Source organism: Onychostruthus taczanowskii, unplaced genomic scaffold, assembly GCF_017590055.1.
Source record: "Onychostruthus taczanowskii isolate IOZ18803 unplaced genomic scaffold, ASM1759005v1 scaffold5, whole genome shotgun sequence".
Lineage (NCBI taxonomy): Eukaryota > Metazoa > Chordata > Aves > Passeriformes > Passeridae > Onychostruthus > Onychostruthus taczanowskii.
The window spans coordinates 11,979,943-12,007,837 of record NW_024502568.1 but is presented as its reverse complement, the minus strand read 5'-3'; the positions used below and the strand labels follow the sequence as shown (position 1 = coordinate 12,007,837).

General features: G+C 39.9%; 1 protein-coding gene across 2 annotated transcripts; it reads right to left on the bottom strand.

The window, feature by feature from the left end:
- Window positions 1-88: 88 nt before the first annotated feature.
- Window positions 89-27,630, bottom strand: TRUB1 (TruB pseudouridine synthase family member 1). 2 transcript variants are annotated; one of them, XM_041415890.1, is made up of 8 exons: window positions 27,461-27,630; window positions 25,626-25,718; window positions 22,277-22,332; window positions 9,207-9,288; window positions 4,842-4,914; window positions 3,507-3,652; window positions 2,350-2,406; window positions 89-968 (listed from the first exon to the last, which is right to left on the bottom strand). In XM_041415890.1, exons 1-8 carry the CDS (start codon window positions 27,600-27,602, stop codon window positions 754-756), a joined length of 864 nt encoding a protein of 287 aa, XP_041271824.1. In that variant the 5' UTR covers window positions 27,603-27,630; the 3' UTR covers window positions 89-753. The 2 variants fall into 2 exon arrangements, with proteins under 2 accessions (XP_041271824.1, XP_041271825.1); XM_041415891.1 differs by having other exon boundaries at window positions 102-968; window positions 3,513-3,652.
- Between the last annotated feature and the right edge of the window lie 265 nt (window positions 27,631-27,895).

The window sequence follows — 27,895 nt, the reverse complement described above, 5'->3', positions numbered from 1 at the left end:
ACTTCAGGTTCTTATTGTATAGAAAACAAAAATAAATCCTATAGATGTCTGGAAGGTTATCCTGCAATGAGGAACTTCATGATATTTATTTAATTTCTTAGACTGAAAACAAGTTTGGAACCAACACTTAATGTACCACCTTTTTGTAAGATGCAGGCACAAACCAATCATCTTCAGAGATTGTTTATACTTAAAATTATTCCCTAGACTTAAAATATTAGCATCTTCATATACTGCATCTAGGAACATTTGACTGAAGAACAATCTGCACAGCAAAAACTATGGTAAATGGATATATCCTGAAACGAATTTCAAGAAAGCAAATTGCCACACCACATTCTTGAGTACTTTAAGCTATGAGAGACTTGTCACCATGGTATTTCAGGATTTGATTACCAGCTGCAAAGAAAAAGAAGCATGTTTTGGAACACATTTATCAGACATTATTTTATATAATTTTTTATTGATGAATTTTCAACAGCAACCATCTTGCACCCAGAAAGTTCTTTAAAAGTCTATAAAAATTTGGCATCAGTTACAGCGTGCAAGAAGGAAAAGAAACAATCAAGAAACACTTAGCACTGAATATTTTCCGTGCACATTCTAACCCCAGGAAACAAAAGAACCATTTCTCTTGCGTTGCAGTTTGTCACTTTCCCAGCAGAGACTTGTAGATTTACACAGGAGGCGAGACAATCCCAATCCAATCTTAAAACATCTCAATCATCCAGTCTTTTTCCTTGATCCAACTTATCACTTATCCTCACAGATCACAGCAGTTTCACCTGGATGCTCTGTCTTCAATTTTTTCCGAGCTGGCTCTCCCAGGAGCAGGGCTGTGCAGTGCTCCAAGGACTGAGCAATTTCATCAATTGTCCACTTGTCTTCGTGCAGGGCGTGTTCCTCCAGCGTGAACGGCCCCTGCTTGGTGCGCGTCAGCTCCTGCACCGAGGCACAGGTGGAGAGCTCTGCAGCAAAGGAGGAAAGAGGCATTGGAAAAAGCACATGGAAAAACTTTCAACGTGTAACTACTTCCAGCTCGCTTAAAATATATTTTTGTATGTAGCCTTTTACATTATTCTGCTTTGTTTGACAAGGAAGGTCATGAAGATTTATCACTCGTTTGTATCTTCTTAAATCTGACCCCAGGATGTCCTTTGATTTCAATAACTGTCCAGGGTAGTAAAGAGTTCAGAATCTGACAGAAAGCTGTCAAGAATTTTCCCAGATTTAGATCAGAATGGAAAGTGAGGAAAAAATGTCATAAGATGTAAGCAGAACATTCTGCATTCTCAAGTGACCGTGAACTATTTTTCTACACATTCTGAGGCCTTAGCACTTCTTGCCTTCAAGAGGTATTTTTATTATTATCCTATAATAATCCTGCTGCCTATCAGGATAACAGAAACTAAGATAAAGAAAAATAAAAAATATGTACAAATGCTCTCCTATGTTAAATAAATACCAGCAGGACATAATTACATATCAAGAAACAACAAAGCATAACAGCAACAAGCACTGGCTTATAAACACACAGGTACACTAAAATATTCTTTCCCATCCTTTCTGATGCAGGAAGGTTTTTATTTCATTTTCAATTTTTGAAAAGCCAGACATGGGCAGACGTTATCTTCGTTTTCATTAAAGGGCTAAACATAAGCCAGTATGCTCAAGGCAGTAACAGAAACTGGGACTTGCCTAAGCACAAATAACAACATTGAAATTCATAGGGTTATCCCACATTACTTACCTTCCTACAAATGTATCATTGAAAAAAAAAGAAAAGTTAGAAATGGATTATCTATTCTCCATCATGCAGTTTGATAGATACAGAGCACAAGACAAATAACCCTGTGGGAAAGCAAAACTATTCACTGTTCAGGCAGAGGAGAAAGAAAACACTCGAAAAATCATCACCAGTGTGGAAGTCTTTCCAGCAGATAGAGTTTATTATGTGCATGGTAATGTTGTGTGCAATCTGTTTTCAAAATGTGATGAATAATGTTTAAAAAGCCAGTATCTTTCTTCTTCTCATCCTTAATCTGAGTTAGCTTTAACACATGAAAGAGAGGGGAAAAAAACTCCCCCCCTTGCCTTGCATTATCTTGCTCAGTGCTATTGCTTGCTCCATTTTTATCAGCTGGCCCCCAAGGTCCCTGGCAATTATTTAGCCATCATTCCCCTATGCCCCTAAGGAAATTACCTGAGTATATAAAAACAAGTGATAGCACTACAGTTCTGCAAAATAACACACAGGTCTAGTTACTCGAGATATACAGAATGACAATTTTTTTCCATAAACACACACTTGTTCCTTACATTTTCATGTGGTTTTTTTTCCATGCCTACCTTTGCCAATGTCATTGACCAGGCTCCTGACATAAAAGCCACCACCACATTCAACATCTGGAATGTTAAAAGTGACATGGTAAATTGCCAGTGCCACGTGAAATCTACTTTACATAGAAGCCATGCCCCCACATAAATGTAAAAATGTGCTAAGCAAACAACCCAGTGATAAAATATTTATAGCATGCAACATCAATTATTCATCCTGGAACATATGTGAGGGTGAAATTGCTAAGCTAGACAGGAGGGAAAGCAAATAAAATGGCAACTGTACTAACTCACCAGAATTTAAGTACCTGCTATAGTATGTTAAGAAATGTTTCAGTCCTATTCATTTTAAGCATTTCAGGTTGATTCTGTACTTCTAATGATGAAAGCAAGTTATTTCAAGTATAGCCTAAACTGTCAGTGCTTTTCAGATACTGCAGACAGGCAGCTCCAGTTAAAATTCACCTTTAACTTCCCCTCCTCTCTCAGCCCTTCCCTCCCCTCCCCGCCAGTGATCAGCTGCTTGTCACCCAACCATAAAGTAAGGGCTGAAGTCACACAGCACTGAGTTCTGTCACTCATACCTGCTCCTCATAAAACATCTGGTCTATCAGAGGACCGGGGATCAACTGGGCAGACAGATCAATGAAAGGCATCATCTTGACCTTACAGTAGCATTAAACATTTACAAGTCTTTTCTGGTTTATTTATTAATATGTTTCTTAATGTACTACCCAAGTTTCTTGATGAATGACAGAAGGAAGGATAAATGACAGAAGGAAGCCTTCTCAACAAGAAAGGGGTCTGACAATAAGTGAAACTGATCCTGGAAGAGATACCAGCAGGTCTGGGAATCTGTGTGAAAGAATGGCAAAGTGAAGTATGCAGACCTGAGAGAGGAATGAGCTGGAGGTTGCAAAACCATGGACAGATGCAAATAATCCCCTGACCAGTCTCTCAGAATTTTGCCTCACTCAGAGATTAGATATAATCAGCTTAACTTAAAACCAAAATACGGTGCTTTTAATACAAAGTGAATGTCTCTGCACATGGGCTCACACCAAAATAAGTAGCTGAGTGAAATGAAACCCATTTCACTCTCTTAGTCCCATTCTGTGTAAATAAACATTAACAAGCTGGGAGCATTGCTCTATGTAATAATCTTTGACCTTTACCCAGCGTGAACAGTGGTGGCTGGAACTGCTGGAGAGAAAGGCTGTACACTCTCACTGGCCGAGCAGGCTTTGCTTCTACTGCTTCCCCTCTCTTCATCAGAGTTGAAAGCCTTTCTCCATCCTTCTTCAAAGCAGAATAGCTGATCAGACAGAGCATGAAAACATGCGTCATATGGTTGTAATAGAACAGGCTTCCCATTCTCCAGATCCTGGTAATATTGTACTAGGGTAGCACACATTTTACAAGTCTCCAAGTACTCACAAAAACCCACAAAAAACCAGCAAGTGCTGCTGCAATCTCTTGGACACAGAGTCTTCCCATTTACCAGTAGCTACATAAACCAGAAAACAAGAGATGGCCTTGTATTTCTCTCCTGCTGTACAGATTTAAAAGCCTTTTATCACTCACTTTGCAGTTTATGAAATAAAAGGGTTTCTATAAGGGTTACAACACTTGCAGCTGCCTCTAGCATCCCGTGTCTCAGCAGTCAGCAGGGCATCCTCTGTTTCAGTGTTATGTTGAGCTGAGCCCTGGGAGCCACTCAGGCAACTCCTGTAATTCTACACTGCACCTTTCCTTGTCCCACACCAGGGTCTTTCCTGAAGAGCAGCTGCCACGTTCTAGGATGTTTAGGGAACCGCTACAGAACAACAGAGACTGGTTTCACTGATTACGTGGAACTTTATCCAAAGCTCCAACTTTGGTCACGACAGAAAGACAACCATAGAAAAATCCAAAAGGATCTTGCTGACAGTATTAGAGAGCAACTTGAAACAGGTCACATGAAGCAGAACACGTGGGGCATTAGTGACCTTACAGGAACGCTGGAGCCACAGTAAGTGACACATGGCAAATGCAAAGGAAAGCAGGCTAGCTTAAACCACCACAAAAGCCATCTGTTACAAGCTAAGTCATGCACACTGCCAGCTACTGTGGCTCACCTGACCAGAAGAAATTTGCTAAACTACAGAAGCTCAATCATTATTCACTCATTCATACTCTAAGTTTTTTGAAAACTAATTCAAAGTCATTTAAGGCACTTCCACAGAGATGTCAGTGAGATTGGAAGACCGAATATGAGCCTGCAAAGCTGTTTAAGACTTTTGCTACTTTACATTTACCCAAAACACCCACAGACTCCAGATCACCATTTGTGCTAGATCTTCAAATGGGCATGACCTGCACTTGCAAAAGTTAAACTCCTGAATGCCTGGCCTCTATCCTCTTGTCAAAATGTGTCTTAATACTTCTGAGAGAGCTGACTTCTGTTGGCAAGTCCTGACAGCCGAACACAACTGTCAAGAGTGAGTGAACATCATGGAACTTACAGTGGGGGAACTTGCATGATGTCCCCTGTGAACTTTTGCAGAACATTTTCAAGATCTCCTTTTGTTACTTGGTCTGTGGAAAGAAAACAGTCAGTATGTTAGTACTGATTATTTACATGGCACTAATGGCATCAATCACATTCTGCAAGCAGACACAAGTAAGAGTTCCCTCTCTTCAGAATTTAGATGGGGTGAAAAACACTAAAGAAAAGAGATAAAAACCAGATTGTAGGCAGGAATGTGAATTATCACAAAAGGAGTGGAACAAACTGTCCAAGGTGTTCAGGACAATCTGGATACTTTCAGAAGGGCAGAAATCCTCCTTTATGTTTTCTTTTCTAATTCCCCTCTCTTGAGGCTGCAAACTCATCTTTCTTGGAAACTCTATAAAAGCTACAACTCTTGGAATATTCTTATTTAAAAAAAAAAAAAAAACAAAAAAAAACACAAAAAAAAATAAAATGCTCATCTAACCCTGGGAACCTCTCTCAAAGAGAACCTAACTGCAGGGAAAAATACAACAGATCATTAGAGAACAAAACCACTGGTGTAGAAAAATACTTTATCTGAAACAACACATCAAAATTTCCCTGTCAAACAACTAACCTGCAAATGTACTCTGGGGTATAGTTATATATTAAGTAAGGCAATTTTACTAACAAAATTCTGTAAAAGAAAGACAGCTGGTTTAGGCAATGTACTTTCTTTTAAGAGTACACATACGCATCTGTCCCACTTTTATTGGAAGACTATAACCTAAGTAGCTGATTGCATTGGTCTTCTGAAGCTCTATTCTACAGAAATTACATTCATCCCTGATTTTTTTAGAGAGTGCAAACATAAGATCTGTAATCACAATGCACTTCAGTGCATTTCTGCTGTCTAGGGTTTGACTAGCCCTGTTTCTCATAAGTAATATTAAATTAGTGTCATCACTGCTAAGTCAACAGCATTCTAGAACATAACCTAACCAAATGTATTTATCAAGCTTTCATTGTATTTTGAAACAGACATTTACTTGCAAACTTTAAAAGCCTGATGTACTTCATGCTGTAAGTAAAAAAGGAGATTTCTTTTCACAGCAGCTCTGGGAGATGATCCTGTGGTTCCTCACTTCTATAAAGCACACTCTGCAGCCTCAAGAGCAGATGCTGTCCCTAGGCCCAAGCAGCTGTCCCAAGATGTGTTATTAACAGCCAGGTTGCAAAGCACAAGGCACAAAACTCCAAGATGCTGAGAGAGACCAATTTACATCAGAATATGGGCTAGGAGCAACAAAATCAATTGTACAGTAAATCTGAATCTTCTGAAGAGTTTCTTGTATAGTTATTTCAATCTTGTTTCTATTTAGCAACATATCAGAGTAAAACTACATGGTGGAAAGTCAGCATGACCCAGCCCCACGACAGTGATCCTGTCAGCCTTCTTGTGAACTCCAGGCTGCTTCAGGTTAAAATTCAGTATTTAAGATGTAAGTAGAAGTGCCCCTTGGAGTTCTCCTTCCAATCTTCACTCTATGAACTGCATTTGTGGCCAGGGCATTTAATGAGACACCTGAGTTCAGTTCTGGCTCTGATCTCATATTCCCTTGACTAAGAGGTTACATGTGGCCTCTGAGGAAGTCACTCATGATATAGGGAAGCTCTGTCTCAGGAGAAAAAAAAATCCCCATGTGAAGAATGATGCATTAAGCCATTAACAAACAAGAGTTGTGTCATGTGCTACCAAAGTAAATATCTACTGATGCTTTTGTTAAGATCTGGTGTGCTGTTGAGCACTGGTGACTACTGACTGACTCTCCTGCTACAAAGGAAGGAAAATAAAGTTACCAAACCAAAAGGTGTCATTTGTGCCACAACCTCAAAAAGCCTTTACTGAAGGGTGATTCTGCCCTGTGCTTATTAATAAACTACTCCAAAAGAGAACACAAGAATTATCTGTGACAGAGTACCAGAAGTTTAGCAAATGACCTCAATTCAGTCTGACCCAGCACAAATTATTTGAAAACAGACAAGCAGAATCCTGAAAGGACTACACTTTCCAAAAGATTCAGGTAGCTCTATTAAACACATATTTCAGCATAATCATCAGAGACCTGAGAAAAGCCTCATTAATTTTGTTCTCCATGTCTGGATATAGCCTGTAGGCAGCTGGGAGGAAGTAGCTTTCAGAACATACATTCCTGTACACAGTTACAAATATTAAAAAAGGGCTACTACCATTAATGTGCTCAAAAAAGCATCAGAGGAATACTAAATGCTACTTGCTTCCACAGTCAGTATCTGACAGCCTGGCAGCAGTACGAAACCATAACCTAATTTCCCATGGAAATGCAAACTTGTTGTCTGGTAAGAAACAAAAAGCTACGAGTTCAGAAGGGGTTAAAAGCAAGGAGCTCTCTTCAGTACATCCTGACATTGTGACTACCTGTACAGTTTGCTTCCTAAGCTGCTGTCTAGGGACACTTTGAGGACTAAAATGTAACACTTCCTTACAGTTAATATAGCTGACAACTTTCTGCAGGCACTTTCCTCTTATGTTCCAATGAAGTCACTCAAGAAGAGTTTTATACATTTTACAAACTGGTTTAGTGCCCTTTCTCTGCACTAAGGCCCAATTCTTGATGATGTTGGTACTGCAGGATTTATATCCCTTGCTCTGCTTCTCCAAGGATCCTTGTAGGTGTCAAAAGAAAACTGAAATTCACCTCAAACATTTGGTTTGCCTTTTCTTGTACCTATTAGGGTTAGAAATTAGGGATGGTGGGCCAAAGAGAGTAGCCTTCAGAAAACCAAACTGTTTTGGAGAACACACTGGAAAAAATGAGGAATACAAAACATGTAGGTACCATGGAGAGCAAAAAAGGAGTGTCCATCTTCTTCTCTTTCTGAAGAAATCACATCTGACTGATTTGCACCAACATGGAAAGCAACTGAGACCAATGTCACGAGCATTTCCTTCAGCCATCACTTTAGGCAAAAGGAAACTGCACCCCAAACAGCACTGCCCCAGCAATGCCAATGCTGCTCTTCATCAGACCATGTGATGAACTGGATCGTGCAACTGACCTCAGTTTAAAATGACAAGGAACTAAAAAAGGGGGTGCTTTTAAGCCAAATCAGTTCCCCAGCACACAGCCTAACAGAAAGGTGGTGCACAGAAAGCACACACCACAACAGAGGTGGTACAGAGGTGGGAACTGCTGTAACAGGAGCTGCCAGGGAGAGAAACACACACAAAAACAACGCTCTAAATTCTGTCTGCAGTTAACAACACAAAATGAAAAAAGCAAAACTAGTGTTTCAAAAACCAGATTTTTATACAGATAAATACCAAGAAAGTGGATCATCACTTCATTCAAGCACCATGAGGTATTGGCAACTCTAACACCATGTGGATGCCCAGGCCTCCAGAAGCTTAGAGACTTAGAGCTTGATCCTGAAGCATAAACAAATGATCCAACATCTCTGAATAACACTGCCTAGTAATTAACATTATTTAGAATGTGGACAAGAAACTCATGCTTGCCTGCCTCAGGAGAAAAGGAAAACTGCAAAAGAAAGGAGATTGGAAGTGAGAAATGAAATCCAAGCTTTTCTTCACACCATTACAAAAGATTATTTACTTCATGTACCTGTTACCAGGTATAAAGAATGTCAGCTGTGTAGGGTTGCTAAGCAACGGGTTACCTATTATTTTTTAATTTTTTTCCCCAAGGTTGTGAAAGAACTAATAACAAATACATTTACTGTGTTACTACACTGTTTCTAAGATGCCCAGGGAAACCACAGTCAGGATGAGTTCTGAAGCTTTATACCCTTGCCCTGTGCTCTGTCAGTCAGAAAATTTCATTTATTAAAGATGTAAGCAAGACTAAGAACTGGAAGATAGCCATATGTAGAATGTAGTTTACGCCATCCTCATTAAATGTTAAGCAGCCTGTAGGTGAAGTGGTGTCCTAGAGGGAAGATCCAAGTACTTTATTCCTCCACTGGCCTTAAAGGGTTTTACAAAAAGAGGACTCCTGGGACTACACTCTGAGAGAGGAAAATGTTACTGGACACAGCACGTCATTTGTCAGCCTGTCAAAGATTTAAAATGACACAGTCCTGCCCAATTCTATTTCCTCCCTCCTAATCTAATGCCTGGCTTGTTTTCTTCCAGCAGAAATGAACACTTGCGTTGGACGTAATTGCATGAAGCTGGTTTGAATTATATGAGCACTGAAGTTGAAGATGAAATAATCTTAGTTTAATTTCACATTTAAACTTAATTCAGAGTCCCAAACATCTCTTCCGCTTTCCTATGACAGAAACCACTTATGCCTTCAAATGACATTGACTGTATAGATACATTTATGCTTACCATAAGGTTTTTCTTCAGTTACTTTTCCTGTAGCATCTAATGTATCAGTAGCCTTGCCCAGCATTCCAATGGCAGTGTACTTCTGGGAAAGAATAAGAGAGATTACTCAGTCATGTATTCAAGGCTGTTTCTTAGCAGTTTTTTTTTCTTTTTTCTTTTTTTTTTTTTAAGATAAAGACAGCAACTACCCATTACTTCAAATCAGAACAGGAAGACTACTGCCTAAGTGGTAAATCCAGCAACCCTGGGTAAGCAAAAGTCAAGATAAAAAAACACGAAATCAAACAAAAATTAAATCCTGTATTACATGTGCCTGTGATTTCAGTTTTAGAAACCCAAGGAAGAAGCAACATGGAATCTAATTTTTAGTATAAATACATCAATACCATAAAGAAAATAATAGGGTAGTAACATCAAAGTCTCTGTGGGGTGTCATATGTCATGGTTGAAGCAAAGCACAGAGGAGTACCTTTCACAGACAATTTTTCTGTTCCTTTGTACATTTCAAAAAAAAAAACAAAAAAAAAACACAAAGACCTTTACTTGTGAAATCAAAACACCCACTGCCAAGACAAAGCATTACAATGGTTCTGCCATGAAATGCAGAACTGACACTGCAGTTTTGAATTCCTGGGATCTGGTAAGGACCTTGTGACCAGCACAAGGAGTTCAAGGTCACTGAGTAACATTTCTGTTCATTGTGAGTTCTCTGAATATGGTTTCAGGCTTTTTCAGGGTTTTTCTCTAAAAAATTCCTTCAGTGCATGCATCTGTAGTTTGCAAGAAGGAATCAACCTGACCCGAGGACAGCAGCTCTTGTCCTTACATTTCACCTGATGCCCTCCTTTCCCACGTTTTCACCCTAAGAACTGCCATCTCTGAGCATACAGCACAACCTGCTGAAGCTGACAGAGGCTTCCCCTGCACCAGCTGCTCCACGACTCGTCACAAGGCTGTCAACACACCAAGGCTCACTCTGTAACATGATCTGAGTCAAGTTCAGGGATACCATCAGGTATTACATCAATGGTTTGACCCATTGCCTATCCCATTCCAGTCCCCTCAACTTCCCTATGGTAAGTCCACAGGCCTTCAAATAAAGCCTGGGAGAGAAAAATCGAAGTGTTCCTCTATTCCCCAGTAAGGTTCTAGTGAAATTACTCCCAGCTGAACTAATACAAATCTGAGGATGTATCTTCTAGAAGCTGGCTGACCAAACTCTACTGGAACACATCCAAACAGGCATAAGCACTAACATTTTACTGTGAGATGCAGTGCATCCTGCTTCATGTACTTGCAAAGTACAAACAAGCTCAAGTAATAGCAGTGTAGGCATATAAATCACACCCACACCACTGGACTAGTAAGACATGCCTTGATTTTGTTCCATGTGACAACCTGCCACTTCAATGTATTTCTTCAAGCAACTGCTGCAAAATGGAAGCAGCAGAAATAGTCAGACAAAAGGCAGCAGAGTGCAGACTTTGACATAAAAACAACTGTATTCTTTGCTTACTTCATGGGCTGGGTTGGGCTGGGAATACAGAGAATTTTCTTTATAATAGCTGGTATGAGACTATGCTTTGGATTTATGCTGAAAACAGTGTTGATAACATAGATGTTTCCATTACACTTACTAAACTGCCTTTCACAACCCATGAGTTTCACCTTTTTTCTGATTCTGTTGCCATCCTACTCCAAGGAGTGAGCAAACAGCTGTGTGGTGTTTTAGCTGCCTGCCAGGTTATCACAACACCACATTAGGGCTACATTTTCCCTAAATATTGCAGATGTCTGATAACTCTGCAAAATTAGGTATTTAAAAATAAAATTCTTCGAGTTTACACACTTCTGGAATGCACGAAAAAAGAAATGAAAGAAAGAATGGATGAATGCTGCTCCACAACAAATATTTAAATAAACTTTAAGGTATATTATCTTTTATTACTGTATTAGCTGTTAGGACCATAAAACTGACTGCTTTCTGAGACATTTAATGATCTGGTTCTGAACATTTAATTGCACTGCCAGAAATACACTATTCAGCACCTAACATAGAGGTTAATAAAAACACATGAGCAGATCATCATTATCCTAAGCACGATGAATGATCTTAGCAGTTGAGTAAAATTCTAAATCTGAAAATTTAAAAACTCACACTGTCTTCTGATGTTTCCAAATCAAAATACTCATACTACTTCAGTTTAAATTACTTCTTTTCCTTTAATTCTGGTTTTGGTTATCTTGCTTTAGGCTATCTGTTACAATAACATGTTGTATTTGATCTGCCAGCGATAGAGAGATAATGTCTCATCTGTTAATATGTAAACATGAATGGCATGAACAATACAATCCAAATCTCAATATTTCCCCTTTAATTTCTGCAAAAAGAGCAAAAGGGTTTACAGTTTGTAAAAAGAACGTCCTTAATTATTAGTCACAAATTCCCATTCCTTACAGAAGCCTTTTAAAGAGTCACAAAATACTCAAGCCAGCAATGTTGTAATTCGCAAAGGAGACTGTAAGAGGGTAGGAAATTAAGAATTACAGCTGGTTTATGATCCATCTCTGGAGTGCCCTTGGCTATCTACAATTATATATCATAATTCTTACTTGCCACTGGATAAGGTTTACTTCTTCTCCTTTGGGTGGTAGGAGATAATACAAGAGTCCAGAATTATTTGTGTCAAAATTCAGCATCAACACTCTTTAGACTCTCACTCACACTGCTCTCAGAAGCACCCAATGGATCTGAGTCATTTAATAAGTGTTCAGTGACCTTTTCTCACCTGTGTTAGCAATCATTTATTTCTTCCATTTTTATGAAATACATCTAGGGGCATTCTCCCTGTACTCTCAAATTACAAATCACTGCAGGAACACAGACAGAAACTGCTCACAACACTCTGTCTTCAACCCACTCAACCCAAAACAAAAAAAGCAAGGTAGTAGGTGTTGCAGGCAGTGGCAAAGCCTGACAAGTGCAGACGGTGACAGAAAGCACCCCTATATTGCAGCTCCTCAGATGACATCCTGCCAGTCAACAGCCCCTACATCCTTGCCCTCTACTCAACTCAAGAGACCAGGACCAAAATCATTTAAGGATTAAAAGCAGCATCTCAACTTCCCTATGGACTGCACAACATGCAAGTGCAGCACACTAAAAGCTGAGATCCAGCGTTCCCAGTCACGACTTACAAGTGCTGCAGCATCGTGCATTAATTCCAACACAGAACACTGGGCTGGTCCCAAAGCAAAGCCTCACAACTGTACAACAGCACCCCGAGGACAAACAGACCTTTCCAAAACTATCCTGCAGCAGGGAATGGCTGTGTCTCTCAGCCAATCAGAAAAGGACTTTATTGAAAAAAAGAAAACCATTATGGCAAGTGAAACAAAAGGCAGCAAAGTGACCAGAAGCCCTTGAGTATAAGCAGCTCCACCTTTCAGAAGAAAGCCTGAAGATACTTTACAGTGACAATCCACTGCACTCTGTCAATGATAATGCACAAACTCTGTCACACAGACTGGGGGATGTGCTGCATGCAACCCCAACAAGACCAGACACACAGTGAAATGCTTGGGTGGTCGTGCATGTGCACCATACCCACGACCAGAAAGAAATACACCATAAAAAGCCAGTACTGGATAAAAAAATAGGACTATAGGAATCTATAAGAAACAAATTACAAACCTCTAATAAATCTCACAGGTCTTGGGAAGACGAATTTTGTTTTAGTGTCACAACCACAGGGCACAGTCAACATTCTCACAAATAACAAACCATATGTTTACCATAATATTTTTAGTAAGAGAGTAGCTATAATTTGGCTTTTTTATTTTCATACCCAGATTCAGAAAAGTGCTTAGACTAGCACAGAAAGAGAAAGAATATCCATAAAAAGAGAGAGAATAAAGGCAAGATTTTATCAGCATGCATATTTAACTGTGAAAGGGGGAAGAGGAGGAGAAGGGGGAAGAATCCCCTCCCATTTCAGGGGCTGCACAGCCAGCAGAGCTTTCAGCTGCACAACCCCACCCGGGGGGGCTCCAGGAGGCTGAAGCCCCTGGGCTGACTGCCAGGCATGTCTGCCCCACTTATCAGTGCAAACGCCAGACAGACCATGCAACAGAACTTCTCAGTTTTAACTGTTGAGACATCGAGGTTTTATTTGGAAAGAAGCCAGAGACTTGAAATCTTAAATTATAACATGTTTTAAAAGCTTTTTCATACATGGAGAAGCAACACTTTAGAAGAGCTAGACAGAACCACAAGTAATTACAAAACAAGGTCACCAGTAGCTGTCAGGAAGATTTTAAGATGGCTCCCACTACAAGAATTTCCCAGGCAAGCAAGCTCTCTAGAAGAGGCAGTTCACAAAAGTTCATCCAAGGATGACCCATTTTCTAATCACAGCAGCAACTGAACACAGAAGTGTAAAAGGAAAATAAATAAATTAAGGCTACAATCCCCTGTGCAAGAGACTGAAAGCTGGGAAACAGAAGTCATATTCAAGAGAAACAGAAATGCAATTTATGTAAACTGATGTCTACATGTTATTAACAAGTTTGAACATAAACAAACATAAAACAAGTGCTCTAGAGAACCTGATGGAAATCAGGGGAGCACACAGCAGGCAAACACTGATCAGAATTAGTGCTCCTGTGCCAAAACCATTTGCTCTGCACTTACAGATTTGTAGACTTAGGCCACTGAGATAGTGAAGAGGCCTTAAATTCTCAGTTTTATAATGACATTCAGTTTGTGTTCAATGATTTCTAAAGCACAAATAAACAGTTTTGGATTTAATATTTACAGAACATATTTTGCTGTTTGTATAACATTAGCAGCTACCAGTGGTTTCCAGTATGCTAATCATCCGCCAAAATGGAGAAGTGCGTGAGGTAGACAAATAAGCTGGAAAAAACCCCAAGGGTTGCCATAGTTTCAATTATTTTCCAAAACAAAGCACTCTCACTAAGCAGATTCCAATATATTAAAAGCACAGAGTCCTAATCTCTTAAAAGCAGGTTGCACAGAGGGCAAAATAAAGACTGCAGGATGAGGGAGGAGTTTCATGATTCACAAATTCAAAATTATCAAACACCAAACATGACCTTTTGATATACATAAACATTTACAACTTCTCTACCATTCATTTTTTACTCCTAAAAGAAAAAGCTGACTTTGTGCTAAGCCTGCACTAAATTGCATTTAGTGCTGGATGCTGTAATTGCACTGTCACTGGTGAAGAACTATCTGATCTTTAGTTTGTGGACTAACAGGATTTTTTGATCGCTTATGTCAGCTTATTTTAAAGAGTTCAAACATTATGGGATGACTAGATTTTTCATGAGAAGGAAGGACCAGAACCCCCTCTAACAGGAACCCAACAGAAGATACTTTGCCTGCAGCTCAAAGAAGCTTTAAGGTATTAGCTAAAAACTCTATCAAATTTAAATTTAGGAGTCAAAAGGAGTGCAGGAAAGGGGACGGGTGGGAGAACAGTGCCAACATTCACAGTACCACTGCATCACCTGAGATAGCACCAGGCCACACGTCACCTACAAACACGGTGCAGGCTCAAAACATCCAAGAGGGGATGCAGGTTAATGTGCAAAGGTGGCTGTTTGAAACCCACACTTTCTCTGTGCAAACCTTTCTGGCAACTGCTCTCTGTGGAAACCTCCCTCACTCATCAAAATGTCTCAGGTTGGCTCTTGAATGTCATCTTCAGCTCTAATACCTGTCCCATCATTCTAGTACCCATATCACAGATAAAACAAAATAAGGAAGATGACCTCCAAATTCTACCTGGGAAACAGACCTTTAAGGAAATACATAATTCGCTGTCCAGAAACAGAAGACAATCCTTCCAGAAGGGTAAGTTTTTATAGCTACATACAAAATCACAGATAAAACTGAATGCATGAAAGTCTCTGCCTGAATTCAAAAGCATTGCTAAGGCTAAGATGCAGCAAATTCTAAAATGCAGTGCTAAGAGCATCTCCAAATTACTAGAAATGAACACTAGGGAAAACAGTGTAGAATGGCTAATCTAAATTTGTATCATTCTTTTTATTTTCTGTTATTTTTATGAAGAATGAGAAAAGAGCCTTGCCATGCTGAAGTCATGATTTTATTAATGAATCCAAGCAAGAACTGCACATGAAGCACAGCCATATGCACAACTATAGCAAGGTCAAGATGGAAGAAAGCACCACTGACCTCGTGAATGGAAGAACAGGAAAATCACACCAGAATATGCTCTTAAAATATCCAGCATTTGGGGAGGAAAGAGCAGCACAATAGGTGCATTCTCCCCAAGATTTTCAACAGTTTAAAAAAGAGTGTGAATATTAATAGAGCATGAAGCTGAGCTATTAATAGCTTAGGCCTCTGGGGTGGGCATAAAAGAGACTTGAGCACTACACAGCATGTTCAGCCAGCTTACTAATAGTATTACTGCAGTACATGATGTATCTATACTATTCAACAGCTTCTTCTTCTTCTACAACTTTGTTTTAGAGATATTGGGCAGGGCAGAAAAGATATTAAAATCAGCCCCTTCTCCTATGATTTGTTACCAAAAAAAGCACGTTAAAAAAATGTACCGTATGTTTTTCAGTAATGGGCAACTGAAGATGTTTGACAGTGTGTAAGGCCATTTCATCCCTCTAACATTTTAGCCCTTCCCAATTCCTGCATCCCCTACTGTGCAGGCTTAGCATTCTGTCAGTGCAACCTGTTTTGTACAGACACCACTTCAAGTTTTGCTAACACTTTCTACACATTCTCAAAACACATCAAAACCAACTTCATTCATGCATTTTCCCTGCCTTCCTTTTTGTAAACATTTTCCTTTTGACAAAATAAGGAAGACAATCACATTGTCTTCAATGTGATTTCAAAAACTGACACTGATCTAATATATGGAGGCATTTGGGGAACAAGAAATTCATTGTCAATAAGCTAAAATAACACAGGACAGAAACCAGTGCCAAGTTTACATACACAACAATGTGTATGTAAACATGTATGGAATCAATCTCCTCTGTTCTAGAGAGCTCATGGAGTTATAGTACAAAGTTCTGGTTCTGCAAAAACCTTCTCAGGTGCCAGTAGTGGTTAAAAAAACCCCACCAAACAATTGAAGCAATTCCTAGATGTAGCTGTTAAAGGCTACAGACATTAAGTAGGACAAGTTTTATTAATAGAGATCTTTGCACTGAATTGTGCAAACATATGAGGAAGCATTCACTGACTGTTTGCACAATAAGATAACAAATACCACAGAACAGAAATGTCAAGACTTCTCTGTCCTATACCTGTATTTCAGAAATGCAATATACTTCCTCAAAATGGTAACTAAATGGGAGAAATTAAGCAATCAGTACATGTCAGGAAGAATTCACCTAGCCAGTCTACAAGGGCTGAAACACATCCATCTGCCCATGGGTCAACATCTCTCATAAAACAGTAACTCCATCTCCAATCTGCCAGTCCTGCTCCTCAAGGAAAACCCATAAAACATCTTTCAAAACAAGCCTGGGAACTAAAATTCATAACTCCACTGGGTTCAAAAAAACCTATGGACTCTAATAGAGCTATTGGATTTCAGGCACATTATGATGTTATCTCACATTAACCCCTCCATGTGCCACAACCTATCCTCTACTAGGCTCTCTCCTTGCCCTAGGAGATAACTTTATCATCTCCTTCTTCCCTCCTCTACCTCCCTTGTAAGGAAACAATAATTTCTTTGGGACTGAGCAAAGGGAAAGTAGTGACATTTTGTGTAGCTACAATCCATTTTCTTTAAATGAGCAAGTCACATTCTCCACTTTGTTACCTCTCCCATCTCATTACAAAAAGAAATTCTGTCAGACCCTTGGTTATTCTGGATGAGATATCATGAACAAAGAGGTGTGAGAAGGTAAACCTGTGGCATAAACCACAGAGTGAAAAATGAGAAGGTGCTGCAGATGAAAAATTTCTGAGGGAAAAGGTTAAAGAGCAAACAAACCACTTTTATTTGGATTCCTCAAAGACAAATACTACAATTTGAAAGCAAAAGCAGATGAACACAAGCAAGGTGGGACCTGAAGAATCCAGTCATCAAGCTAGCAGTAAGTCCTCCTTGCCTTATGCCTGGGAGGTTGGCTGATCCATTGTGAACAAATCCTTGCTGCCTAATTCAAGAAATAAAACTGTTTTCTTAATATATTTTATAAAAGCAGATAATAAAATGTAGCCTATCTTTGTGGAGCAGTCTTGGGATATTACCTACATAACTGCTTGCCCACACAGAACTTACCTGCTTTTTATTCCCATACTATTCCACTAAGCTCTAAACAAATCTGAAATATGCTTAGTTTTAAAATCTATGGCTTCTATTTTAGATCTGAGAGAGGGCTTGCATATTCAAACACCTAGTTTTCTGTACCACAACAATTAGTCTAATAAAATTATTACTACTAGCCAAAAATCCTACACTTCCAAGACAATGTTAAAAATACCAGAATTTGAAAAAGAAAACAGAACACATCCCTATACACTGTATGAATAAGTGGGTTTGGTTTCACCAGCTCCAAAAGAAATCACAGTGAAGCACAGAGCTCAGCTGGTGATACCCTAGAGAAATTTTTAAGACTAAAAGTAAGAGCATACACCACCAAGAGGATCCTTTGAAAGCAAAGTCAACTCAATTTTCTTGCACTTGCAACTCAAAAATGAACTGGAGCACAAACACTGAAATACACTAAAAAGAAAAAGCAACAAACCAGCACAGTGAGGCTATTTAAGATGAAAATTAGAATTTCAAAAGAAATAGCACTTACACCATCATGGTGTGCATGTCAATGTGCAAACACACAAATGTTGGCAGAAGAATAGAGGTCTCAGAGATGCCGAGTTCTTATAAGCCTCCTGAAAACAGACAGATAGAGGAAATAAATCTACTGCAGCTTCTACTAAGAAGGGTCCAGAGGGAGCCCCACTGAATTACTGGATACCAAAAAGTCCACATGAGGCTTTGGTGTCTAACGAGCTGTAAACAAACGAAGTCACAAGCAAAGGCTTCATTAGTTTTGCTCCTTGTAGAACCACTGTTCTTTCTAATGTGTTAATTCATTGAACTCACTGCCAAAAGATGCAAGCAAAGGACTTAATTAAAAAAAAAAAAAAAAAAACAAAACCAGAAAGAATTCATGGAGAAAGCTTAAATTATGAGAAGTTAAGGGATAAGTAAAAACTTGATTTTAGGACAGTAAGGTAATCACAAGAGTTAAAGAAATAACATTGTTTATGGACACTTTGTTCTGCAGGATCTGATGCCACCCCTCCAGAGAAACAATTTTGCAATACACAGGGCTCTAGTCCCAGAATCACACTGCAAAAAGTAATTTACATGTCTCAGAAGTTGTGCTAGGTGATTTGAACCAATTCCTGCTCAGACAAGCCCTCTCTCACACCATGCAAGTGTGACTGGCAAGATTTAAAACCTAATCACTGATCTAGCACTCATTTTCTATCCAGGATTCATAAGAACACAAATTTTAACTATTATATGAAATGAAAGTTGTCACATATCAGGTCACAGATGTATCTTCATCCTGCCCATAATCTCTTTTTCCTTTTCTAGGCTTTGAGAACACTTGGACTTTGGGTTTTACACTACCCAGAGGTTTGGGAGGTTTTTTTGATAGCTTCATTCTGGAGAAGCCACAACTTCTGAGATTAAATTTTCTGTTTTAATCAGTCATTGCCCAAGCTTGTGCCACTACCACAAAGTACTCAGGGAACTTCCTTCACACTGAGCACTTGGGGAGGTATTTTGTATGTGGACCGTGACAAGAAGTTGCATCCCCAGATAAAACCAATGCACCCCAAGCTCTCCACTCACGGAGAGGCAGGGCTTGCAAGGACAGTCTGATGGTGAAGATCTTCATTCACACTATGACTAAAATTCTCTTAGGCTGAACCCAGGTGCTATGTCACTGAAAAAATAAGCAAATTAAGCACACAAGCCTGAAAGTCTCAGCTATCCATAAAGGCTCTATGTGTTGGGAGACATCTCCTCCCAACAGAAAGTACTAGATTAATGAAGAATTTCATTGCTTAGTGCTTCTCATTTTTTGTTCTCTGATTAGCACATGATTATTTGCCTCATTGCTTCTATGTAACAGCACATTCTCGTAGATGAGATGTTTTAAATGGGACTGCCACATTGGAAACTGATCTACCATTTTCTGAACCATTTCCCCCCCAGAAAAACCACACCTCTGCATTGTGTTTGAGACAGACAAGTCATACCTAAGACTGAATTGTTCAGAAACAATTTATGATAATAAATATTGGTCTACCCCCAACATGTTAATTTTACTGGTGAAGCAGGAAATTTTTTTTCATTCTACTCTATTTTGCCAACATGATAAAAAACCAAATCTTTAAAAATCCTGAAGTGTAAAAAGTCCAAACAAGACCAAGTGCAAGTCCCAGAACAACAAGAAAAAGTGATTCTCCTATGGAACATTTATTAAATGTTCAGTATTTAAATTCCAGATCCAAGAGAATTCACCTTCTTCCTCTTACATGGAACATTTGAAACAACAAAAAGCAAACAAACAAATGCTAAGCCAGTTTTGTACGTTTTTATTTCTGGACAAATACTAAGAATTTGATGAGAAATCTGGAACACTAAGCAGGTATTGCCCTTGGCTGTACATTTCTGTTTGTCTTGAGTTAATTCCTGAGGAGGTCAAACCAATGAAGAACTCAGTTTACACATCAAGAGTAAAATTCTTTGCAGAACATGTGTGAGTTGCACACCAAGGGATAATGCTCAGAACTGCCACACAGAGTCAGGAAAGTTTCACACAACGTTTGGGAAAAAGTCAAGAGCCAGTCCAATTCCTGGCAGAGTCACCATATGGAGTTTACTGCAGTACCATACATTTTGGCCACTCCACACAGCTCTGCTGCCAGCAATGATAGACTGAACTGTTTCTTTACAAGATGCATTCCTAGAAGCAAACAGTAAATCCTGGCCAGAGAGGGTCAGACAGCTCCTCTGAATCTTTGTAATAACAAAAGGAACAAAAGAAAAACATCACATTTCAACAAACACTTTAGCATCCAAAATAGTGGAAAAAATTAAAGAGTATAAATTCCAAGTACATGGCGTGAAAAGCAAAAAAATAGTCAAATCTATTCAGTCATGAATGTATCTCTTGATACATTATGAGTTGTCAGTGTGGTCAAAAAACCCAACAGGCAAACATCTGTGAGAGATCCTTCAACCTCCTTAAGCCTCACACATTATTGCACGCCTAATTTATTGAAGTACAAATAGAAAATAGGAAGGCAAAGACAGGAAAGGCTCCAAATAAATGCTGCACATTCCATATCTGGCAGGGATGTCAGGTACCTTACACAGGAACAGCTGCAGTGGAAGAGCTGCTGAGCTCTGAGGAGATGCCAAGTGCCCAGAGCCCACAGCCAGGGATGGATCTGCCTGGGGTGGCTCACCAGCTGCCCCCACAGCATTCTCCCCTCCCTTGCCCCTCAGGAGCAGCTCTAAGCCCCTGGGAGCCATCTGGGGACAAGGTCTGGCTGGAGAACCCTGTTTTTGGCTACAGGACTTCACAGTGAAGTTGTCAAGGAACCTGAGCATACCCTCTTCCGCCAAAAAGGCTGCAAGTACTTTATCCATCACAGCTGTTTCCACTGTGAACCTCAGCTTGAGAGCTAATTCAACTGCCTTACATGTTTTTAAATCAACAGTTTACACATTTAGCTGTCATGACTTAATTTAGCTGAAGTAAATCTATGACTTCTTTTAACTTTAAAGTTCTTTCAAAGGAGGTGTCAGGTAGTAACTGTTTACATTTCCACTGTAAGTCCAGCTGTTCACTGCACATTTCAAAACACAGATGCCTCTGAAATACCCTCATGTAAACCAAATGCAAATTACAGGCAGTGCAGAGACTGGCACTGCCTACCCTGAGTTTTGGATCAGACTCTACAGCTATGTCATTTCATCCTGGGCTGTTTTCTTTTGTCAAATTATTTCTCCTCTGAGTTGAACTGAAGACTGTCAACCAAATTCTACCTTAAAGCTATCAGTTCAGCAGCTGTAAAAGATCCTAAGCGTTCAGATGATAAGAGAATGGGAAAAATGGCGAACATAATGCATTATTGACTTTTCCTGCATTTAAGATGAAATTTGGAAGGTTTAATTTAACGCTACATCTGTTGTTCTTATCTAAACTTCTCATGTAAAAATAATGGCTAAACTCACAGGGTTTGACTTGTGAGGAAGGAATCAACACTGGGACATTACTCTTGGGAGTACTTGCACTTTTTGTGGATGTAACACCTACAGTCTGGGGGTCACCAAAGTAAAATTAACACAGTAAAATTAATCAAAACCAGCAATGAATAAAACTTCTGTCTGTCAAAGCTCTGGTCTGCATTCTCTCATGCAGCCACAGGGCTTTTGCTACCTTTGGCCTCTCACATGTGTCTGTTGTTGTGTTTGTAGAGCACGCCTCTACAGCAGCAGTAATGCAATCCAAAACACTCTAAATTCCACAAAGTGCCTCTTAAGGCCTCATGGTATTTAAGAAGACAGAAAAGAAACAAAGACCATCTGTTACTTCAAGCTAAATAACAATGAAGTTATCTACACATAAGGAAAATTACCAAAAATTGAACTGTCATCCACAACTACATCCCCTAAAACATCAGTTTCAGTAGTGCCATCTTCATTAGTTTTTCTTTTTTTTTTAGTACACTAAATAGTATAGAAATCTTCCTGTAAAATGGTAATTTGGTATTTATTAACACTTCTTAGAAAACTGAGACAAAGTTTTTTAAATAACCAGTCTGGACATGAAAGTCTGACTAACACATTTCTGACTAACTGCAAAAAGGAGCTGAAGTATACATCCGAACTAAATATGCAGCATGGCTGACATATTTGCATGCTGGTTCAGCTCTTTACAGGCAGAAAAAAAGAGAACTAGCAAACAAAACTCCCTATTACAAGTCATTTAGCATTCCTTACCTTGGAACCTGTCAACATAGACCCCAGCATTTTTGTTCCTTTTCCAATACCAACCACTGCAAAGAGAGAAGAAGAAATGCTACTTCAAAACAGCCCTGCAGTTCCCTTTTTCAACACCATTCAATACCAAATATTATACTAGTCAGAAACTCAGCCTTTCATGCTCTGTTAGCATATGAAGAGAGTCAACACTTTTGAGAAAGCATCTCTGATGTTCAAACAACATGGAACTACTGAAAGGAAAAAGCCCAAAGCAAAAGATAAATAACCTTCATCTACTGTTACAATACTTTAATCCAACTGATACATTTATTTATCTTTTAATCACCAAAGAAATGGAGAGTGCAATTAACATTGCCTCTGGTTTGATGAAGGTTATGGCTCACCAATAATGAATGAACCCTTCATTGTAACCAAATAGTCCTTTTAAAGGTTGACAGTGACCAAGAGTAATACAGCCAAGACAGCATAACAGAATTGTTTATCAGACTTGCAGGAAGAAAGTAAAATAATCAAAAGGTCCAACTGCCTCTTACTGTGCATGTACAGATTACTGTTATTTCAATCTTAACACCAGTATTCTAAAAAACAGCAATCAGTCAGCTTTTCATAAAAGGAAGAGACAGAAAAAGGGCTCTATTTTGTTTTTACTTTAAAGCTTTTTACAAGAAGCTTGCCTTTAAAATGCTTTCCTATTGATTTTTTCCACATACAGCAATCCAAAGAAAATTTTAGAAGGAAATTAGTTTTGTGCACAACTCATGGAATGTGTAACATCTTATATACTTTATTTTAAGAAAACTAGAGGAGTGAAGGGAGCTTTCAGGAAATCACCTTCATGTTAATCAAGAGCCAGGACTGAAAATATCAAACTAAAAATGAACTTTGAAAAAAAATTTTTTTTTACTTGTGTTCTAATGCTTCTCAATTTTTGTGCTCTGAGACCCATTAGATTCCTCCTTGTTCTCCATTACTACTCCTCTTATTCCTGAGGGTTTTCAGTCACACATGTGCTTGTGCTTTCATGCATCTTCAGTTCAACCTGTTCCTGTTATTTGCCAGATAGGAAAGAGCTGCAAGAAGGCTGAGAAAAGAAGATAAGCACACAGATAAGACTTTATAACCAAGCACTTCTCTTGCAACATGATGACATAACTGAACAGAACTTCAACAGCTGAGCTGAAATCTGCTGAAGAGTGTCAAGAGAATCAATGGAATAATTTTAAAGAGACACTGAATGCTTTTGTGAACAAGGTACTAACAATTTTCTCCATTAATCATCAGCTTATGGAGAATGTGTTATTGAACAGCGTCATAAAACTCTCTCACTTGAGAGACTACACTGAATGTAGAAAGATTTAACTGAATTTTAATTTTTTTATACTTTTTCATGTTTTCTTCTACTGTGGAAGTATAATTTATTACTGCCATACAAAAATAAGCCAAACAAAATTCCCATTAACACCAAGAAACAGCAAGCTGGAACCACAGCCCTAGAATAACACCAAAAGAAGATATTCACCAAGACCTGACCTTGCCTTTCTCTCACATGTCACAGGTCACTGACCTCTGCCTCCAAGGCCCTTCCTCATCCACATCTGCTGTCAGTAAGAGAAGAAATATAAAAGTATGTTTTCTGATAAAGAGCAGTGCTCAGTGATTGGCACTACACCTGGCACACTAAGCAGGACCCTGTATCAATTAATTTCCAGGAACAAAGTTACAGACAGGCAGTACATAAAACCTGGGAGACAGCAGTACAGATCACAAAGGGTTTCAGAAAATTTAATACTTCTCTCATGCTCCTGTCCATGAGGAAGGAAAGCTTTCTGCTCCACCACTCCATCCTGAAAAGCAGCACACATATTCTGAATAACTTGCTTCTCTTGTATCCTTCCCTCTCTCCTCATTACCTCACCTGAACACACAAGAAATCTGGGCACATTCCCTTTCCCACTCCTCTCCAGTTTTGTCCCTTCCAATGTAGCTACCATTGATTTTTTCCTGTGTGCTTTGTATGGCAGTGGAATGAAAGATCCTATGCCTTTTCTCAATCCATCCACAGCTAATTAAGGTGATGTGCTTCTCTATCTACACCATGCACATCAAGCCCAAATACTTTTTGTCATGCCACAGAAGCAGGCTTTGGAGACTGCTGGGTATCAGAGCAGTTGGAGAAGCAATTAAAAAAGCACAAGTGATTTTGCTTTTCCTATGGATCAATGCTGTTGACTTTGCACAGTGAGAAGCAGCATGCACAAAGGGAACAAACACCTGTGTAAAAGGAAAATGTCTGCTTCAGGAATGCACACTGAATTCTCTAGTGAGTGGCCACAGAGTACAGGAAATTCAAACCAAACCAGGCAGTGCTCCATTCTGACCCAAGAATGTCACAATGTCACATTCTGCCACGTTCACAAGTGACAATTACCAGCTACAGACCTCTAGCAACACTTGTAGCAACCAGCCTCCCCTTGAAGTTGAATTCTTCCTGAGAGAAGTCACTCATGAAAACTCAGAGCATTTACTTCCAGTGTATACTCAAGAGTTGTACCTGTTTATTTTCAACAGCAAAAATGTATTGCTGTTATTTCTCTTCCGAGGAGAGCTACAAGGTTATGATCTGAGCAAGCTGTAGTCTGCATGCTACTTATCAATAAAACTGCTGGTGACAAAGTATGATGTGGGAACAATCACACCCACAGCTGAGATTTTAACACCAGCAATTGACACAAATTTTCTTTAATAAAACAAAAAAAAATTCAAAACACGGATTGCTATCGAAATTAAAGCACAAAATACCTTTGAATACTCTTCTTTATGAAGCAAGACAGGACAAATACTTAAAACTTTTTCTGTGCTGAGCTTCAAGAAAAGCAGCAGCTGAATTGTTCTTATACATCTTTTTTTTTGGTAAGTATTAGCAGCCCTAAAAGCTCCCTCAAAATCCCAGAATAGCATTACTTTGAGACAAAATAATTCAACAGATTATGATGACTATAAATCCCCAGCTTAAGTTTAAAAAGCCATCAATTTCTCAGGTATTTTACAATTCATTACACAAGAGTTCGTATTTTCCCACATGTAATAACCCAGAAGTTACTTGAGGATTTGGAAGAGAGGAGAGAAGGCAGGAAGGAAGAATACAGCCTTCTGTCAAGAAACATGTTACATGCATGTAGAAGTGTATGCACAGGAAATTTAACCCAGACCATTCTTCCACAGTAATCAGTCCTTCCCCCAGAACCTGCCATGTGTATCCCAAATTGTTCCTCCACCCGACTTCACGCAGGCACGAAAATGTCTCCTGAAATCATATTTTGATGACTATAATTATGTTTTTCATTACCCAGAACTCCTGTGGCTGCACTGTCCAAAGTTCCTCCATGTCCAATTTTCAAAACCTGATTTCTTTTGTTCCCTTTTGTTTGCACACCAGCTTCTGCAAATAGAAATTAAAAGGAAGCATTATAAAATAACCTCAGAATGTAGGAAAAATGGCACACATTTCCAGACTGCTGAAGAAAATAAAAATCAAATATTTAATCTATTTATTCGGAGTATAGAAATTACTGTACTGCTGAAGACCAATGATTAATTTAGATTTACTCCTGTAAAGGTATTTGCAAGGTATTTTCACTTACATGCTAATAAGTCTCACATACCATTACAAACAGATTTTTAGGAAGTACTCCTCCTGTAAAGGTATTTGCAAGGTATTTTCACTTACATGCTAATAAGTCTAATAAGTCATGCTAATACCATTACAAACAGATTTTTAGAAAGTACTGATAGCAAGCCTGTGAAGTTTCATTAACAAAGAATGGAAGAACCAGCAGCAGAGTTCCCAAAACTTCTATTATACACAAATTTTATGCTACATAATCTGAGCCAATTCTTCATGTATTTACTGCCTTATATTGGAACACGTTTGTTTGCATATTCACAGCCCTATGGCAACTTTGTAGTGGACTGAACTTACTCACTTTCCTTTCAAGCTGTCAGTGTCCCAACCCAGCAAAGTTCCTATACAGCTGATGGCTCTGGGAATTTTGCAGAGTCCAATACCCCTTATTTATTAGTATTAAATATGACAAATGGTCTATGCTCTTTTATCCATATCTGCTATCTCTCCATTCAGGGAACCTGATTCTTCCATACAAAGTGTGTGCCTACATTACAATTCACAACAGAGGAAATCAGGCTAAGCACTCACTAGTCTGAAAGTATGTTCTCACTTCACCAACACGTGCCCAAAAGCCCAGACTAGACGATCAAGTCCCTATATCCATTATAAAAAGAATCTAGGCAGTAGTCACTCACACCTTTGCCATGATCCCACTTTGTTTTTTTCTTAACATCTGACTGCTCAGAAAGAGCAGTTTCTGCAGACTTTGTCCAGGACTTTCAAACTTTTTGAAACACTATGGTTTTCACTCCTTTGGTGATATTCTGTTTTAATGGCAACAGGCAGTGGGAGTGCAGCAGAACATCCTGGCAGCGCTGCGCTGCAGAGATGCTGCTGGCACCCGCTCTGGCAGATGGGCACACGCTGTCCCGGGGACCTGCCCCAGCTCTCCAAGCAGCCCGGGATCCCCTGCACTGTGTCCGCAGGACCGGAGCTCCCTGCTGCGGCAATCTCATCCCCATCCAGACTCGGGGCTCCGTCCTGCTGTACCCTGGGCGGCAGAAGGTGCCTGCCACAAGCGGCATGTGGCGAATGTGGTGTCACAGCTCACCGGGCAGTGTGACCAACACTGTCTGGCTGGGACACTCTTTCCTTAAAGGCCTCCAAGGACACAACTCCACCACCTCCCTGCGCCACCCATTCCAATGCCTAATCGCGCTTTCTGTTTATAAAATCCTCCTAATGTGCAACCTGAACCTCCCCTGGCGCAGCGAGGCAGGATGTACTAAGAAATGACTCCATTCTCCAAGGTGGGCCATGCCATGGCTATGAACTACTACCAAAACAAACAAACAAACGAAGAACCCACAAAGAGACAATAAACCCCACTTTCTCCGGTTTTCTGAGCGCTGAGCAGAGGGTGAAGTGGTTTGCCGGGAGTTGTAGCTCCCTCACCTCAAGGACCGCACACACCCGGCCCCGTCCCACAGCCGCGCCGGGCAGGGCACCCCTGGCCCGACCTCTCCGGAGGTGGCGGCCCGGCCGCCGCCGCTCACCTGCCAGCAGCCTCTCCTTGAGCAGGTTGAGCACGGCGGCCGAGGTGGGTCCCTTGGGCTTGCGGACGGCGAAGAGCCCGCTGAGCGAGAAGAGCTTGTCGGCCGCGCGGCCCAACGCGGCGCCGCCCGCCTCCCCCGCCATGCTGCCGGGGCCGCCGGGAGCCGCAGCCGGGCGGGCGGGACGCGAGGGAGGAGCCGTGAGGGAGAGCTTTAAGGTCGCTTGCAGAGTCGCCGGTGAGGGCATCGGCGGATGTTTCATGTGAAAACGAAACTAAATTCGTTGCTAAAATCAGTCAATCTAAAATCTAAACCAAAAACCAGCCCCTAAATTATCTGGAGGCGGCTCCATCAGACACAGAGCGATTTGCAGGCATCGCTGGGGAAGTTCTCTGACCAGTGTGTTGCCGTACCTTCCATGCCCAAATGGAAAGAATT

Excerpts from the sequence above, each read along its gene's own strand:
- TRUB1 (XM_041415890.1), bottom strand. The coding sequence starts at position 27,602 with ATGGCGGGGGAGGCGGGCGGCGCCGCGTTGGGCCGCGCGGCCGACAAG. Across the intron at positions 4,915-9,206 it reads AACTGAAGAAAAACCTTATG|ACCAAGTAACAAAAGGAGAT; the intron begins GTAAGCATAAAT and ends TTCTTTCCACAG. Across the intron at positions 2,407-3,506 it reads ACTGTTCACGCTGGGTAAAG|ATGTTGAATGTGGTGGTGGC; the intron begins GTCAAAGATTAT and ends TTAACATTCCAG.